The following is an 11,973-nucleotide window of genomic DNA, read 5'->3' as shown; positions in this document are numbered from 1 at the left end:
GAGGTGGAGATGGATTAATGGGCTGGTAGTTATTGTACTTCAGGCTTTCTTTTCATGTGACTTTATTCTTTAAGCATCTGTAGCTACATATGCCCCTGTGTGCGTGTTCTATTGTGTATCCTTGCGGTGCAGCCGCGAGGGGCTCGTGAACCACAAACAGAGTTCTGCAGAGCGTGAACGCAGCTAGCCTTAACATTAGAAAATGAATTAACGATCTGAGCTTCGACTCATTTTCTCGCTGGGTAGTCTTTAAGACAGTTTCTACACACAGCCAAAATTTGGCGGCTAAAGTCAAAATTGTCGGCAAAAGTCAAAAGCTCCATATAAAAAAAATAATGGTGTGTGTAGGGACGCTTGAAAAGAAGAACTTCAGAAAAACTACAGAATCATCGCGAAATAACTTTAACACACCTGCAAACAGCTTTTTTTAAAATATAATATGCTTTAAGCTGATCGGGAGACACATAATGCTGCACTCCAGTGTAGGCCGTACCGTAGATGTAAATTTGTCTCCATCTGCCATTATTTTTTCCAAAATGTTGGAAAAATGAAGTTCTCTTTTTTTGACTTTAGCCGCCAAATTTTGGCTGTGTGTAGAAACTGTCTAAGACTTGCATGAAAATACAATATTACCGACGACGCAGTCGGGAATCAGTACGGATGTGTGGTGGCAGCTTTTTAGATGTGTCGTATCTCAGGTACTTGCCAACACATTTACACTCACTCGAGCTACGTATACTTCAAGCACGGCAATTTAAATTCTTTCGCACCATGTACACAAGAGCGGCCCCTATATTGGGTCAGGGAGAAAACAATTCATTATTTTTTGGTGCAGTTTAAATCATTATTTAAAATACTTCCCACTGTCCGATGTACATCAAATATGAATTATTTTGTTGAATAATTTGCTGGCTTTTTTGTGATCACTTCACTATGCCCCTCAATGCGCAAAAGAGATCATAAAAATTAAATAGTTTCTGCATTGAAACATTCCTCAGAGTTTTTGACAAGCCTTTACAGACACGTGTTACTATGCGTTGTCCTGATGAAACACAGTACCGCTTCTGTTGACCAGTTCTCGCCATATCCAATCAATTGCTAGCTTTAAACAACGCAGATCTTGAGAGTAATGATCTAAGTCTAGTGTTTGGCTGTACAAAAACAGCTCATTAAAATTATTATGGAGCTTCAAATCTTGAAATATAGGTTCTACAGTACCTGTACAGTATTTATATGCACCGTTTCTACACGCTTTCAGCACGATCTTTTGTTACAATACGTTAGCATGTCATCCCTTCCTCACTATCCGTTTCGGATTGGTAGTGGAGGGCTGTTTCAGAGGAATTCAACTAAACATACTGTTCCAAAGCCCGCTTATCGGAGTATGATTCAAAAGTGATTGCGGATTAATAGCACATTCGTGAGGCGACGAACATATGATAGGATTACGGTGCATTTAGCCGTACCGTGGACTTTCATTGTCCATCCATGCGATTCGACTTGCTGTGGACGATTTGTTTGCGTATCGGATACTATACAAATTCAAAACCCTAGCAGAATGCCCAAAACACGCTTTAGTGCGTTCGCTGAGCACAAAAACACACTGGAAGCAAATATTGCGTTTGTCCTTTGTATTGTTACTTTTTATTTCTAGTTTTTCGCCATTTGTATGAGAACAATTATCCTATTGGTGTGCCGTACCGTGCGCACCAGAGTACTAAATCCATTTTTACACTTTCGGTGAAGAATGAAAAACTTTTCATTTTTACAGTTGCTTATTCTAGTGCTCACAATAGAATGAACGAACGAAATCACAGAGTGCAGGAAACGTTTTGTGACAAATCACACCGCTGGTTGATGCGATCCCAGTACAATCCGGGGGCGCAGAACGTTTGTACGGGCATACCCGACTGACAGATGAAATACTCGTCACAGCGCTGTACACTCGGCAGATAGACGATTTCATTGGGATTGTCCTGCTGCGGACATCGTACGGTGTTGCACTTAACGCGTGCAGCCGGATGGCAGGCTGAACGCTGGCTATCAAACAGATAGCCCTCGCTGCAGTGTCCAACGGTCGAGTAGCCCTCCGAGCATACGATGAATTCCTCACACTTTTCGGGATGAGGTAGAACCTGCAATCCGGTCTGTTGTTGGCACACGTGGCAACTCACTTTGTCCCGGTAGTCGCAGACCTGTTTCAGTTCGTTAAAGTAGAAATCGCCCGGGCACTTGTTCAACTGAGCTGTTCCATTGCGGCAATAATAGTAGGCCTTGCAGTCGTTCTTATTTTGCACAAAATAGCCATCCGGAACGCCGTCGCAAGCTTCTTGGGCCAGTGCTCCAAAGGCCAAGCCTGCTATGGTAAGCAACACCGGAAGAGCAACGCGCTTTGATACCGTAAGTTGGACCATTTTTCTGTAGGGTATGTGGGTAAGTGTAACACTTCCGTTGATGGTTGGGATCAATTTGGCTCGTGTTTCGATCGCCACTGACCTTTTATTCAATTCCTGCTTATCAAAAATACACAATTGGCCTATTTGACACCCATTTTATTATCATCCCTAATTACCACATGGCGCAGACTTACATCCGACGGGAACGACTAGCCATTAATCTCGCCTTATCGCCCTAATCTTTTTGCCTAATCTTACGCTTGACCGGGTCGATTGGTATTACTCAGGTAAGGAAGTGACTCGAGATTTTTTTGCTACGGCGCCTAGCTGTTATTGAATGCGATACTTCTGCACCAATTTCCTGAATGATGAAACCGCGCTTTATTCATTTGGACCAACAAAGATGATTCACAAGTGTGTCATAGTAGAAGACATGTTATAAGGTCTGTGCATTGAAACTTACGATTCTGGTAACAAGGTGGCGCCACATATCAGGATGAAGCCTCTCTGCCCTGTATGTTATATCATTTTAAAGTACAAACAAATACCTTTAGAACGCAATAAGTGACTATTCATAATATTAACTATAACATGTATGTTCCTCGGGTTGAAATTGTCGAGTTCTGTTCCTGAAAAGTCCATTTTTTGCGGGGATGTTCAATAACCTTCTTCCATTTGAAGAGAACATCTACTGAACGTTTCTGAACTGAAGCGTTTGATTGTTGAAGCATGTTATGAATAATATAACGACACAAAAAAAGGTGAAAACGTGTTTCGAACGCTTTGAAGCAAAGGTTTTAACATTCATTATAGACAACAATTGATCCGTTCGATTTAGCTCTGGCTAAAAAACGGCAAAAATCGGATTAACCGACATAATAAACTGATTTTTCAACATGATAACGATCGATGGCATAATGTAAGACGGGGTAAAAACTATTTACAAAATTTACGATGGGAAATATTATCCTCCCCGCTGCATGTTATTTCTTTCTCCTTCTGAATACAACTTGAATAATTGATTAAACAATTATTTGCATCTCACTCTTTATGAAAGTATAAAAAAATGGGTAGTTGTGAATGCTTCAAAAGATGAGAAGTTCTTTCCAAACAGAATTCCTGGAAAGAAAAATACCTGGAATATATAAAAAAAAAACTAGTAATTGATGTAATCGTTCGTTTGATTTAATCAAATACATGAATAAGTATGCATTGGACCATTGACCACAACCAAGGATAAACTTTACCTTCTCGGTGAAATCGCATCTTTCATAGACGAAATCCCAGTAGAGACGCAGAGTGCAGAACATCCGAATTGACGATCCCTCATAACAGATAAAGTACTCCTCGCAGTCATTAGCATGCGGGCCGCATTGTCAAGTAACAGCCAGAAAAAATGTTCCATGCATTTAATTTTACGAACACTACTGTGATTGCAGTAAAACCACCAATCATCAAGCACAACATAATATGCGTATAATACAATTATTACGTACAATTCTCGGTAACTGTTTAAGGTTTCTTATAGTCATTCTCACGCGGCTTTATTTATAATCGCTTGTAATCAGTTTAATGGTGAATCATGCCGAATCACTGAAATGTATTTATAGCAGCAAATAAGATTATGCTGAAGAATTGCACCGAGAATCAGGGAATTAAGTCGTAATCTTATCGGACAAACGGGAGTACTTTAAACACAATATAATCGACGTTTATCAGGGCCACATGGAACACTTATACAGTCTAGCAGGTTTCGTCGAATCATGCTTAAACTGGTTAAACGGTTTGTACGGCATCTGCAGAGCGCGCAATTCACGACTTTCTGCGACAATCGCCATGAATGAGGAAATAGTTCAGGTAAAGAACTCTATGAGCGCTGAATAAAACATTTAAACATTCATTTGGTGCACAGCATCCACAGTCTGCACCGGGTGTTATGTTTAAACTTTCTCCTCCCAGAAATTTATGAACACCGAAACCATTCCGGAAGTCAATTCTATGCTGCTGGTGGATAAAAGCATCCGATTCTTCGTTACATCGTCCAAGCTACGGTGTCTTTGGGTGGCATTTTGGCTCATGAGTGTGCCACTCTAGTGTTGCGCCATTCGTAATATCTCCCAACTCCCAAGGACAAGTTGACTGTAATTTTAATAATTGAATAATCCTAGCTAAACTTTCTGTCCGTGTCACCGTCAGGCACTGGCCACGGGTACTTTCGGGTACTTCGACACCACGGCACCACCCGAACAAGCTGGAAGCAACCAGATGGAACGTTAATTGTTCTAGAGTTCTCTTCAGAAACTACATGCGACACAGACGGCTAGCCATGTCACCATCAGGGTTGGACCTTACGCTCGACAAGCGTGTCCTTCGTCTATAGGCACCATCTATAGACAATGGAACTAAAGGCTAAAGATAGCATTTTATCGTCACATTATTATGCATGGGTCTGCAGTAAGCTCCAAAGAAAGACCAAACATTTTGAAAATATTATCACTGCTATCATCTGTTGCAGATATGGGGGAGTGCATTGAATTCTAGACGATGCAAGGTAATGTTTGTATGGATAAGATTGCTTATCAGTATCAAAAAAACACCATTCGTCATAACCTACGGGCCCTCTAGCGAACAAAATTATCTATCAGTTTATAGCGAAAGCAATCCAGAACAAAAGTAGTTTTATCGGTGATTTAGACGCCAGAGGAAACAACAAACAGAATAGGACTTTGAGGGTACACTAAAAGCGAAACAAAAGTTTCTGTGGCGAATTCATTGGGAAAATGTTAGTATATTCCGGTACTTCTGATAGTAGGATTGAACCACACCGATAGAAAATAAATCTGTAGAAAATATAAAATAAATGTGACGATGTGACTAGTGGTGTTGGATTCAACAAGACAGGAGTCTCGTTTTGGTTATTGTTTTGCCGGAATTATTGATAATTTTTTTAGTGGCCTATCGATCCGAAGCAATCCAGACAGATTGTTGCGAGTCAATCGGTTAGCAATGCGAAATCATCCATCGAGCAACAGACATCAAGAAATAGAACAATTTCGATGCGCGTTTCGATACGAATGCAGCATTGGTTACTGCTCGCATTCTTGCATTAGCATTGGCTTAGAGAATGTTGTTTGTAAGTATTGCCATGCATTGCATCTCATCACCCGAATAACGCAATTTTCTTGTTAACAGTCAAAAGTACAAGGGTAGAATTTATTTAGAACAAACATGATTGAAGAACGCGTGAATTTAGTCCAATAATCAAGGTATTTAGGCATGTTTTGAACATACAATTGAATAGTGGTATAATAATTTACAATGCTTATTCTTACATCTTATGTTCGCGACTATAGTAACTAAAGTTAACTTTAAAAGTGCATTCGATAGAATCGAATCCGCCAGCGACCGTGCCGCCAGTAAGCAGCGCCTCGTCAAGCAAAACATTACCAATTTCATCAGACCACAAGGCGCGTACCACAAGACGATTTTATCAAACAACAGGCGATATGGCTCTGCCATATAGGATCCTTTCACCGCTCCTATCGCAGGTTACCGAATAACGTTTCAATAATATGGAAATACATTGACCAACAGTAAGAATCCAGACCACCAAAGAAACCAGAGCTCCTCCCGCGCAGCACCATTTGATTAAGCGTTTCTGACATTTTCCCGTCGTTCCTGGAGTTCCCGGTTCCACCGGTTATTTAACCGCTAAAATTCAAAATAGTTAACCCTTAAATTCATCGAATCGGTTGAGCGATGTAGATATTTGGATTTTACCGAGGAACATTTCTAGAACAATATTTTAGAATGCAAGTATGCATGTCTTAAATTACGAAATAAGATTCTTTTTAAATGTTACATTTTCTTAATTTCTTTTTGTTCCAAAACCATAAGCACAGGGAGTAGGATCCGCGCTTGCAAATCGTAGCGTGTGGACGGCCTTAATACACGTCTGTCACCTCACGCGCAGTGAAATTCTACATTTTTCCTCCCGGATCCTTACGCAACGAGTTCGATAGTTTGCTTATATTCGGCGGTTCCGATTTATCTTGCAAAAACCTCCAAGTATGTTACGCACAACAGCGTGCAGTGGATAGCGTGATTCTACTTTTGATCAACCGCGTTCCTTGGTTTTGATTTCAGAATGGCCGGCGGTGGTGATGAAAGCAAACTTACCGGACTCTCCCGCTACTTCAACGGGGAGACCATGCGAGGCCGAGCGAATGTACGTCGTCGGTAACTGGGCCGGGAGCCTGCCAGAAACGCACCCACCTCTTACATTCATTCTGTTCCCTTTCCAGGTTGCCAAGGCCACCTATGCATCGATCGGCCTGCTGATCTTGTATTTTTCACTGAAACCCAGCAAGAAGTAGACAGTGTTCCGATGGTTGCAGCAAGCGCTCTGTGAGGCCAACGCAGTGGAAATACATGACGCTGAGTAAAATCTAGTACAAGATGTGTGTTTCTCAATCGCGATCAGAAAAAGTCTACGCGTTTTCGAGGTGGAAAGAATGTCGATCTAGCCCCAAGCAAAACGCTTTGTTTATGTTGTGCTGCATCCTGTTAGTGATTTTACAGTTCGAGTTTTTGTAAATCCAGCTTACGGATAATGTCTTTCGCTTTGTTCAACGTATGGCCCTGCGTGCTAGAGTCAGCCATCTGATGCAAATCTGCTAAATACTGATCGATGTTTTCAAGCGACGCCCCGCGACATTCGCCTCCGAGTGGGAAACCCTGAAATGCGGTGGCAAGGGAGGTTTTCAGTTTTTCCAAATAACTCTCCAAAACCGCATTTCGTGCATCTAAAGCGCACGATTCACTGTCTAGCTTCTGTATGCCATTCTCCATGTTTTCCACATGTTTCTCAAGCACCGAGTTTTGTTGCTCGTAGTCAATGTTCGATTTGCGTAATGTACGCAGCTCGGACTCGATGACTTTGTTATGGTCGAGGAAGTCTTCCGTGAAAATAGGTATATCGTAATCACCCCGACGAATCACTTTCTGCTCCGGTCGCCCATTCACGTACGGCGCTACCACCGGTGGAGGGGGCTGTAGTACAGGATTTTCTTTGGAACCAGTTGCTGTCGTCGCATCATCCGGTTTTGGTTGTGCGTTTTGCGGTTTTGTCAGTTTGTACTCTTGAATTTCCTTATTGTAACGTTCTTTATCTGCTTCTGCCGCCTCTAGGTATGGTTTCTTTTTATCCTCTGGTAGCTTGGACCAATCTTCAGCCATGAGTTTCGTCACGTCCATATGAGATAGGTTTGGATGTTTCTGCCGGACCGCGTCTCGATGATCGTTCATGTAACGCACATACCCTTTAACCAATAGGGATTGGATTATTGTTAAAAAAATAGTGTTATCACACAAGTAAAATAACGTACCAGTTAATGGATGTTTCGGTGCGTTAGCATCCTTTGGTGGTTTCTTGCGCTTTCGTTTCATCGGCGCACTCTTTTGGGGTGGCGGTTTAGGCTTAACTTCGCTGGATGTCCCACCACCACCAACTTCCGAAGCGGTTTCTGTTTTTGGAGCTGCATTATTTTCCTCCGTCTGATCTGCCGTCTTCAGAGCCGTTTCCATTTTCGGCTCAGGATTTTCCGTACTGCAGGCAGCTGGATTAGTATTGTTTTCATTATCCATTGATAATTTGTCGTTCAGAAAGACTTTGAAATGTCCGTAGACTCGTTAAATCTATTTCTTCTAACCACTTTAATACAATTTCTAACCTCAACCCGGACACCAAAACTACGACCTAGTGAGCTGCGCGCTGTAGGAAAAGCAGCTTTCCAAAACAAAAAAACTTTCTGTCAAAATCGAAGTAAAACCAAAGTGTCTATAAGAAACAGGTGAAGTCATCCCGAACAAAATCCCTGGCGAAGATTATAAAAATAGAGGCACGAAACTGACAGGTCCTGAAGGCTTTTGGTTGGAATCAGAGATGCTGTTTTCGATTTGAGGAGTAAGAAATCTGTAAAGAAAGTTCAAGAAATTGCTCGTTTGATCTAAAATTGGGAAATGTATCATTTAAACAGGCAAAAGTACATAATATGCCTGATAAAACCATTAAACTTTACCGGAATCAAACGCACGCTGGTTTGGTGTTGACAGTTATTTGACGTTAGGGGCGTATGTCAAATGGCTGACTTCACCTGTTTGCTACATACACTTTGGTTTCACCAAAATCGATTTGCGGCTCGCGAGTTGCATCACTCGAGATAATTCAGTGCACTCTCCTGAAGTATAAATTAAATCGAACAAACCGCGCCGTTTGACCTAACAAACCGGGCAAATTGTGATTGCCCTACAATCTTCAACTACACGGGCAAACAAAGGATGTTCGTGCGAAGGCAAGTGTTTTCTGGCTGGGCGCTAAGATGAATCGGTAGATCGGCCGATTTGGAACAGTGAAAGCAGAAGTAATCATTCGGATTATAGTGAAAACGATCACGCTTCACGGCGCAAATCCATGCCCATGGCGCTCAAGCTAGCACTGAACTCTCTCGCCATGCGCAAATTGAACAGATACCTGCGAAAGAATGTTAAGGACAAGTCCACCAGCATATTGCGCCTATGGGCAAGGCAGTGTGAATTCGTCGTTGCCCAGCAGCTTCGCCGAAGTCAGCAGATCCTTACGCATTATGCTAAAATTTGGGAAGAACGAGCACTCCGTGAACTACTGCGGCGAGTCCGTGGCCAGGTAGGTGTGCCTTGGTTGCCAAAAAGCTTTTACATAACGAAGTCCCAACGTGACGACGGTCGGCTAGTTTTCGCAAAAACAGTAATGATAACACTAATCCCCCTCAATCTTGTTGTTCATTTGATAGATGCGACGTGAATTCGCTTATTTTTAGATTGAGGGGAATTTGCTTTCGATAAACGAACGGGGTGGACTGTTGAGACTCCGGTTTAATCTTAGCCCTGTTTCTTTTCTACGCAATATAGGTACAACGACATGCTAAAGGATTTTTACTATCATCCGCCACCCTGCTGTCGTTCGACTGGGAGCGGGAAAGAATCGACCTGGAATCGGTGCAGGAGCACATGGATGACTTTCAGTTTCTAGAGCGCCTGCAAAAGGAAACGATCTACTGCCGGAGGTGCGAAAAAAGGAAACTGATCGACAGTAGGGTGGACGGTGTCAGCTATTGCTGTTGTCCGAAGAACGTGACGGAGATGTTATCCGTCGAGCGAAATGCTTACACCGTTTGGGAACCTTATATCGAGCAGCCACGCATGATAACCTGGCGCCAAGAGGTGAAGCCAGGCCTGTACGCATATAAAGGTGAGAAAGTTGCCATCTCGTCGAACGGAACCAAATCAATGCATCTGATTGTTTTTTTTTGCGTCACCAGTTTACGTAGAATACCCGGATGTAACGGCCGAAGATTTCTTGCATGTGCAGATCGACGTGGAATATCGCAAAAAGTGGGACAATACAGCCGTGAACCTGGAGGTCATTGATGAAGATACGTCCAAAGGGTCGAACAGCCACGTTATTTACTGGGAAGCTTTATGGCCGGTATGCATCGAGACAACACAAAACATTGACCACCCTTTTTACATCCCACACCTTTGTTTTCAAACAGAAATTGTTCGCAAATCGTGATTACGTGTACAACCGACGCTATTTTGTCGATCGCCAGCGGCGCGTGATCATGATCGTCAACAAGAGCATCGAACATCCAAAGTGTCCTGCTAAGCCGCACACCCAGCGTGTGCACGAGTACTGGAGTTACATGGTCATTAAGCCGACAAGCAGCTTCAATAAACCGGGCGTATCGTTTGTGCTGACTTACTTCGACAATCCGGGTCTTTCGATTCCGAAGTACATAACCACGTGGGTGGCGAAGAAACAGATGCCCGAATTTCTACATCAGTTGCACCAGGCCACGCTGAACTATGCCAAGGCAAAGAAGCAGAACGAGACGCGCATAATTGAGTTCTGGGATAAGCATAAGGATCCCGGATTCGAGTACCCACCAGACACTCTGCTCGGCTACAGTGTGGAAGATTTCAGTGAAGCTCAAAAGGAAGAAGAGTCTAGTCTACAAAAAGGTACGTTCTCCATGCTGCTTGTACGACGTATGTTGAATTGTACCGGCCTATCACTCCAACACCCATTCCACTTGGTCCACCTTCTCCTGCCGCCATTATCTTCAGTTGAATATGTACGACTTTGCGTTTTTCTTCTCTCTTTTCCTCTCATTCCTTTCGTCCGTATCACACATGCTGCTGATGGACCCGTGATCTTCATCGGTTTGTTGTACGTATGTTCCATTTACGATCATCTCTCTGACTGCATGCAAAGTGGTTGAAAAAAAGTTAAAATTTTGGCGCTATATACTGTTCAAAATTAAGTAGACACCTACGCTTATGCTAGCCTATTCAAACGATTTTAACTATCCAAGGTAGTGCCTCATCATGATTATATTTTCTTTGCGGGACTCTGGAACCCTCGATGAAAGGGATTTCAATGGACATGTTTCCCTTAATTTAGAATTAATGGCCAAATAGTTTTTTACGCGAATAATGCGGTTAATGAAATTTAACGAATCATACGAATAGCTCAAGTATACTACACTGTGCGAATTATTTCAAGCGTTTCCGGTATACATTTGTTGTTTTTCACACGTGACAATTGATTGCGTAAATCGTTCTTTTCCTTTACTAACAATATTTTATTTTTCGCTTTGTTTAGTCTATGCCAAAACGATGAACACGAAAGCCGTAGGTGAGAGGGCTCCATTAGCGATCATGTCGAAGCGGGAGCTAACGGCAGATACTTCCAAATCAAGTGATGCTGCACTATGCGAATCCCCCGATACATCCATAGAGGACAACAATACGCCGCAAAAATCATCATGGTGGAGTTACCTTTATTCTTATATCTATTTCGTCTGATTCAAAGAAACCGCTACTGCTGCAATGGTGCTACTACCTGGTTAGGATATAAAAATTACGATAACTTGGTAAAGTAAACCAAAGGGTGAGCAAGTTGTTACAATACAATTGCGTAGATACTTCAGCCTAATAGGGATAGTAGTTTTACAGTGATTAAGTACCTCAAGTTCGATTGTTAATACACGCGTTAGGTGGCCTGTAGCTAAACAAATCAAAACAGCTCACTAAGTAGAGTTAAGCGAATGCAGGATCAATGCAACATTAGACTTAAACCGTACGTTTTGTATATTGTTTTGTTCAGTTTTCTCTGGCTTGATGGTCAGTTTTGTTAAAATTCAACACATATTTTTGCACCAGCAAAACCAGGAGCAGCATAGAGACGTTATACCGTTTACGATTATTATAAAAAAAAAAAAACATGTATCAATCACCACGTACCCTTAACCTTGTTAAGCGTTACTCTAAGTAAAATAAGTTTCAGCAATGCTAGGATTTTATATTATACCACGCTATCCGAAAGAGGTATTATGATAAAGAGGTATATTTATGATAGCTTCATCTTTAACGGTATCTAGCTTCGTAGTACGAGTCTTATGAATGTCCCAATCTTTCTTTCTCTCTTTTTGTGTACAACAGGATGTGCCGGAACGAAATTGTTCAGGATTTTTTT

At 42.1% G+C, this 11,973-nt stretch overlaps 4 protein-coding genes across 6 annotated transcripts; 2 read left to right on the top strand and 2 right to left on the bottom strand.

Annotated features, from left to right (window-relative positions):
- Positions 1 to 1,616: 1,616 nt before the first annotated feature.
- Positions 1,617 to 2,510, bottom strand: LOC126574979 (peritrophin-1-like). The gene has a single exon (XM_050235432.1). It carries the CDS (start codon positions 2,412 to 2,414, stop codon positions 1,812 to 1,814), a length of 603 nt encoding a protein of 200 aa, XP_050091389.1. The 5' UTR covers positions 2,415 to 2,510; the 3' UTR covers positions 1,617 to 1,811.
- A 3,794-nt stretch (positions 2,511 to 6,304) lies between these two features.
- On the top strand, positions 6,305 to 6,847 carry LOC126574980 (ATP synthase membrane subunit K, mitochondrial-like). Its single transcript, XM_050235433.1, has 3 exons — positions 6,305 to 6,464; positions 6,543 to 6,624; positions 6,701 to 6,847. The coding sequence occupies exons 2-3, from the start codon at positions 6,544 to 6,546 to the stop codon at positions 6,770 to 6,772; spliced, it is 153 nt and encodes a 50-aa protein (XP_050091390.1). The 5' UTR covers positions 6,305 to 6,464; position 6,543; the 3' UTR covers positions 6,773 to 6,847.
- Positions 6,848 to 6,950: 103 nt separating this feature from the next.
- Positions 6,951 to 8,134, bottom strand: LOC126574978 (high mobility group protein 20A). Its single transcript, XM_050235431.1, has 2 exons — positions 7,784 to 8,134; positions 6,951 to 7,717 (listed from the first exon to the last, which is right to left on the bottom strand). Exons 1-2 carry the CDS (start codon positions 8,040 to 8,042, stop codon positions 6,972 to 6,974), a joined length of 1,005 nt encoding a protein of 334 aa, XP_050091388.1. The 5' UTR covers positions 8,043 to 8,134; the 3' UTR covers positions 6,951 to 6,971.
- A 427-nt stretch (positions 8,135 to 8,561) lies between these two features.
- LOC126577208 (stAR-related lipid transfer protein 7, mitochondrial) lies at positions 8,562 to 11,804 on the top strand. Of its 3 annotated transcripts, none has more exons than XR_007608327.1 (6): positions 8,562 to 9,099; positions 9,345 to 9,684; positions 9,755 to 9,921; positions 9,989 to 10,457; positions 10,725 to 10,810; positions 11,101 to 11,240. XR_007608327.1 is itself a non-coding variant. In XM_050238665.1 (6 exons), the coding sequence occupies exons 1-5, from the start codon at positions 8,869 to 8,871 to the stop codon at positions 10,761 to 10,763; spliced, it is 1,260 nt and encodes a 419-aa protein (XP_050094622.1). In that variant the 5' UTR covers positions 8,562 to 8,868; the 3' UTR covers positions 10,764 to 10,810; positions 11,101 to 11,240. The 3 variants fall into 3 exon arrangements, 2 of the variants coding, with proteins under 2 accessions (XP_050094622.1, XP_050094621.1); XM_050238665.1 differs by having other exon boundaries at positions 10,711 to 10,810; XM_050238664.1 differs by lacking the exon at positions 10,725 to 10,810 and having other exon boundaries at positions 8,563 to 9,099; positions 11,101 to 11,804.
- The last annotated feature ends 169 nt before the right edge of the window (positions 11,805 to 11,973 follow it).

Source organism: Anopheles aquasalis, chromosome 3 (assembly GCF_943734665.1).
Source record: "Anopheles aquasalis chromosome 3, idAnoAquaMG_Q_19, whole genome shotgun sequence".
In the NCBI taxonomy this organism is placed as follows: Eukaryota; Metazoa; Arthropoda; class Insecta; order Diptera; family Culicidae; genus Anopheles; species Anopheles aquasalis.
This window is presented reverse-complemented; position numbering and strand designations above follow the sequence as displayed.

What these genes read in the sequence shown, in the direction of transcription:
- LOC126574979 (XM_050235432.1), bottom strand. Translation starts at nt 2,414, where the DNA reads ATGGTCCAACTTACGGTATCAAAGCGCGTTGCTCTTCCGGTGTTGCTT.
- LOC126574980 (XM_050235433.1), top strand. Translation starts at nt 6,544, where the DNA reads ATGGCCGGCGGTGGTGATGAAAGCAAACTTACCGGACTCTCCCGCTAC. An exon ending in CCATGCGAGGCCGAGCGAAT is followed by an intron (nt 6,625 to 6,700) that starts GTACGTCGTCGG and finishes TTCCCTTTCCAG; the next exon opens with GTTGCCAAGGCCACCTATGC.
- LOC126574978 (XM_050235431.1), bottom strand. Translation starts at nt 8,042, where the DNA reads ATGGATAATGAAAACAATACTAATCCAGCTGCCTGCAGTACGGAAAAT. An exon ending in ACCGAAACATCCATTAACTG is followed by an intron (nt 7,718 to 7,783) that starts GTACGTTATTTT and finishes TATTGGTTAAAG; the next exon opens with GGTATGTGCGTTACATGAAC.
- LOC126577208 (XM_050238664.1), top strand. Translation starts at nt 8,869, where the DNA reads ATGCCCATGGCGCTCAAGCTAGCACTGAACTCTCTCGCCATGCGCAAA. An exon ending in TGCGGCGAGTCCGTGGCCAG is followed by an intron (nt 9,100 to 9,344) that starts GTAGGTGTGCCT and finishes TACGCAATATAG; the next exon opens with GTACAACGACATGCTAAAGG. An exon ending in ACTGGGAAGCTTTATGGCCG is followed by an intron (nt 9,922 to 9,988) that starts GTATGCATCGAG and finishes GTTTTCAAACAG; the next exon opens with AAATTGTTCGCAAATCGTGA.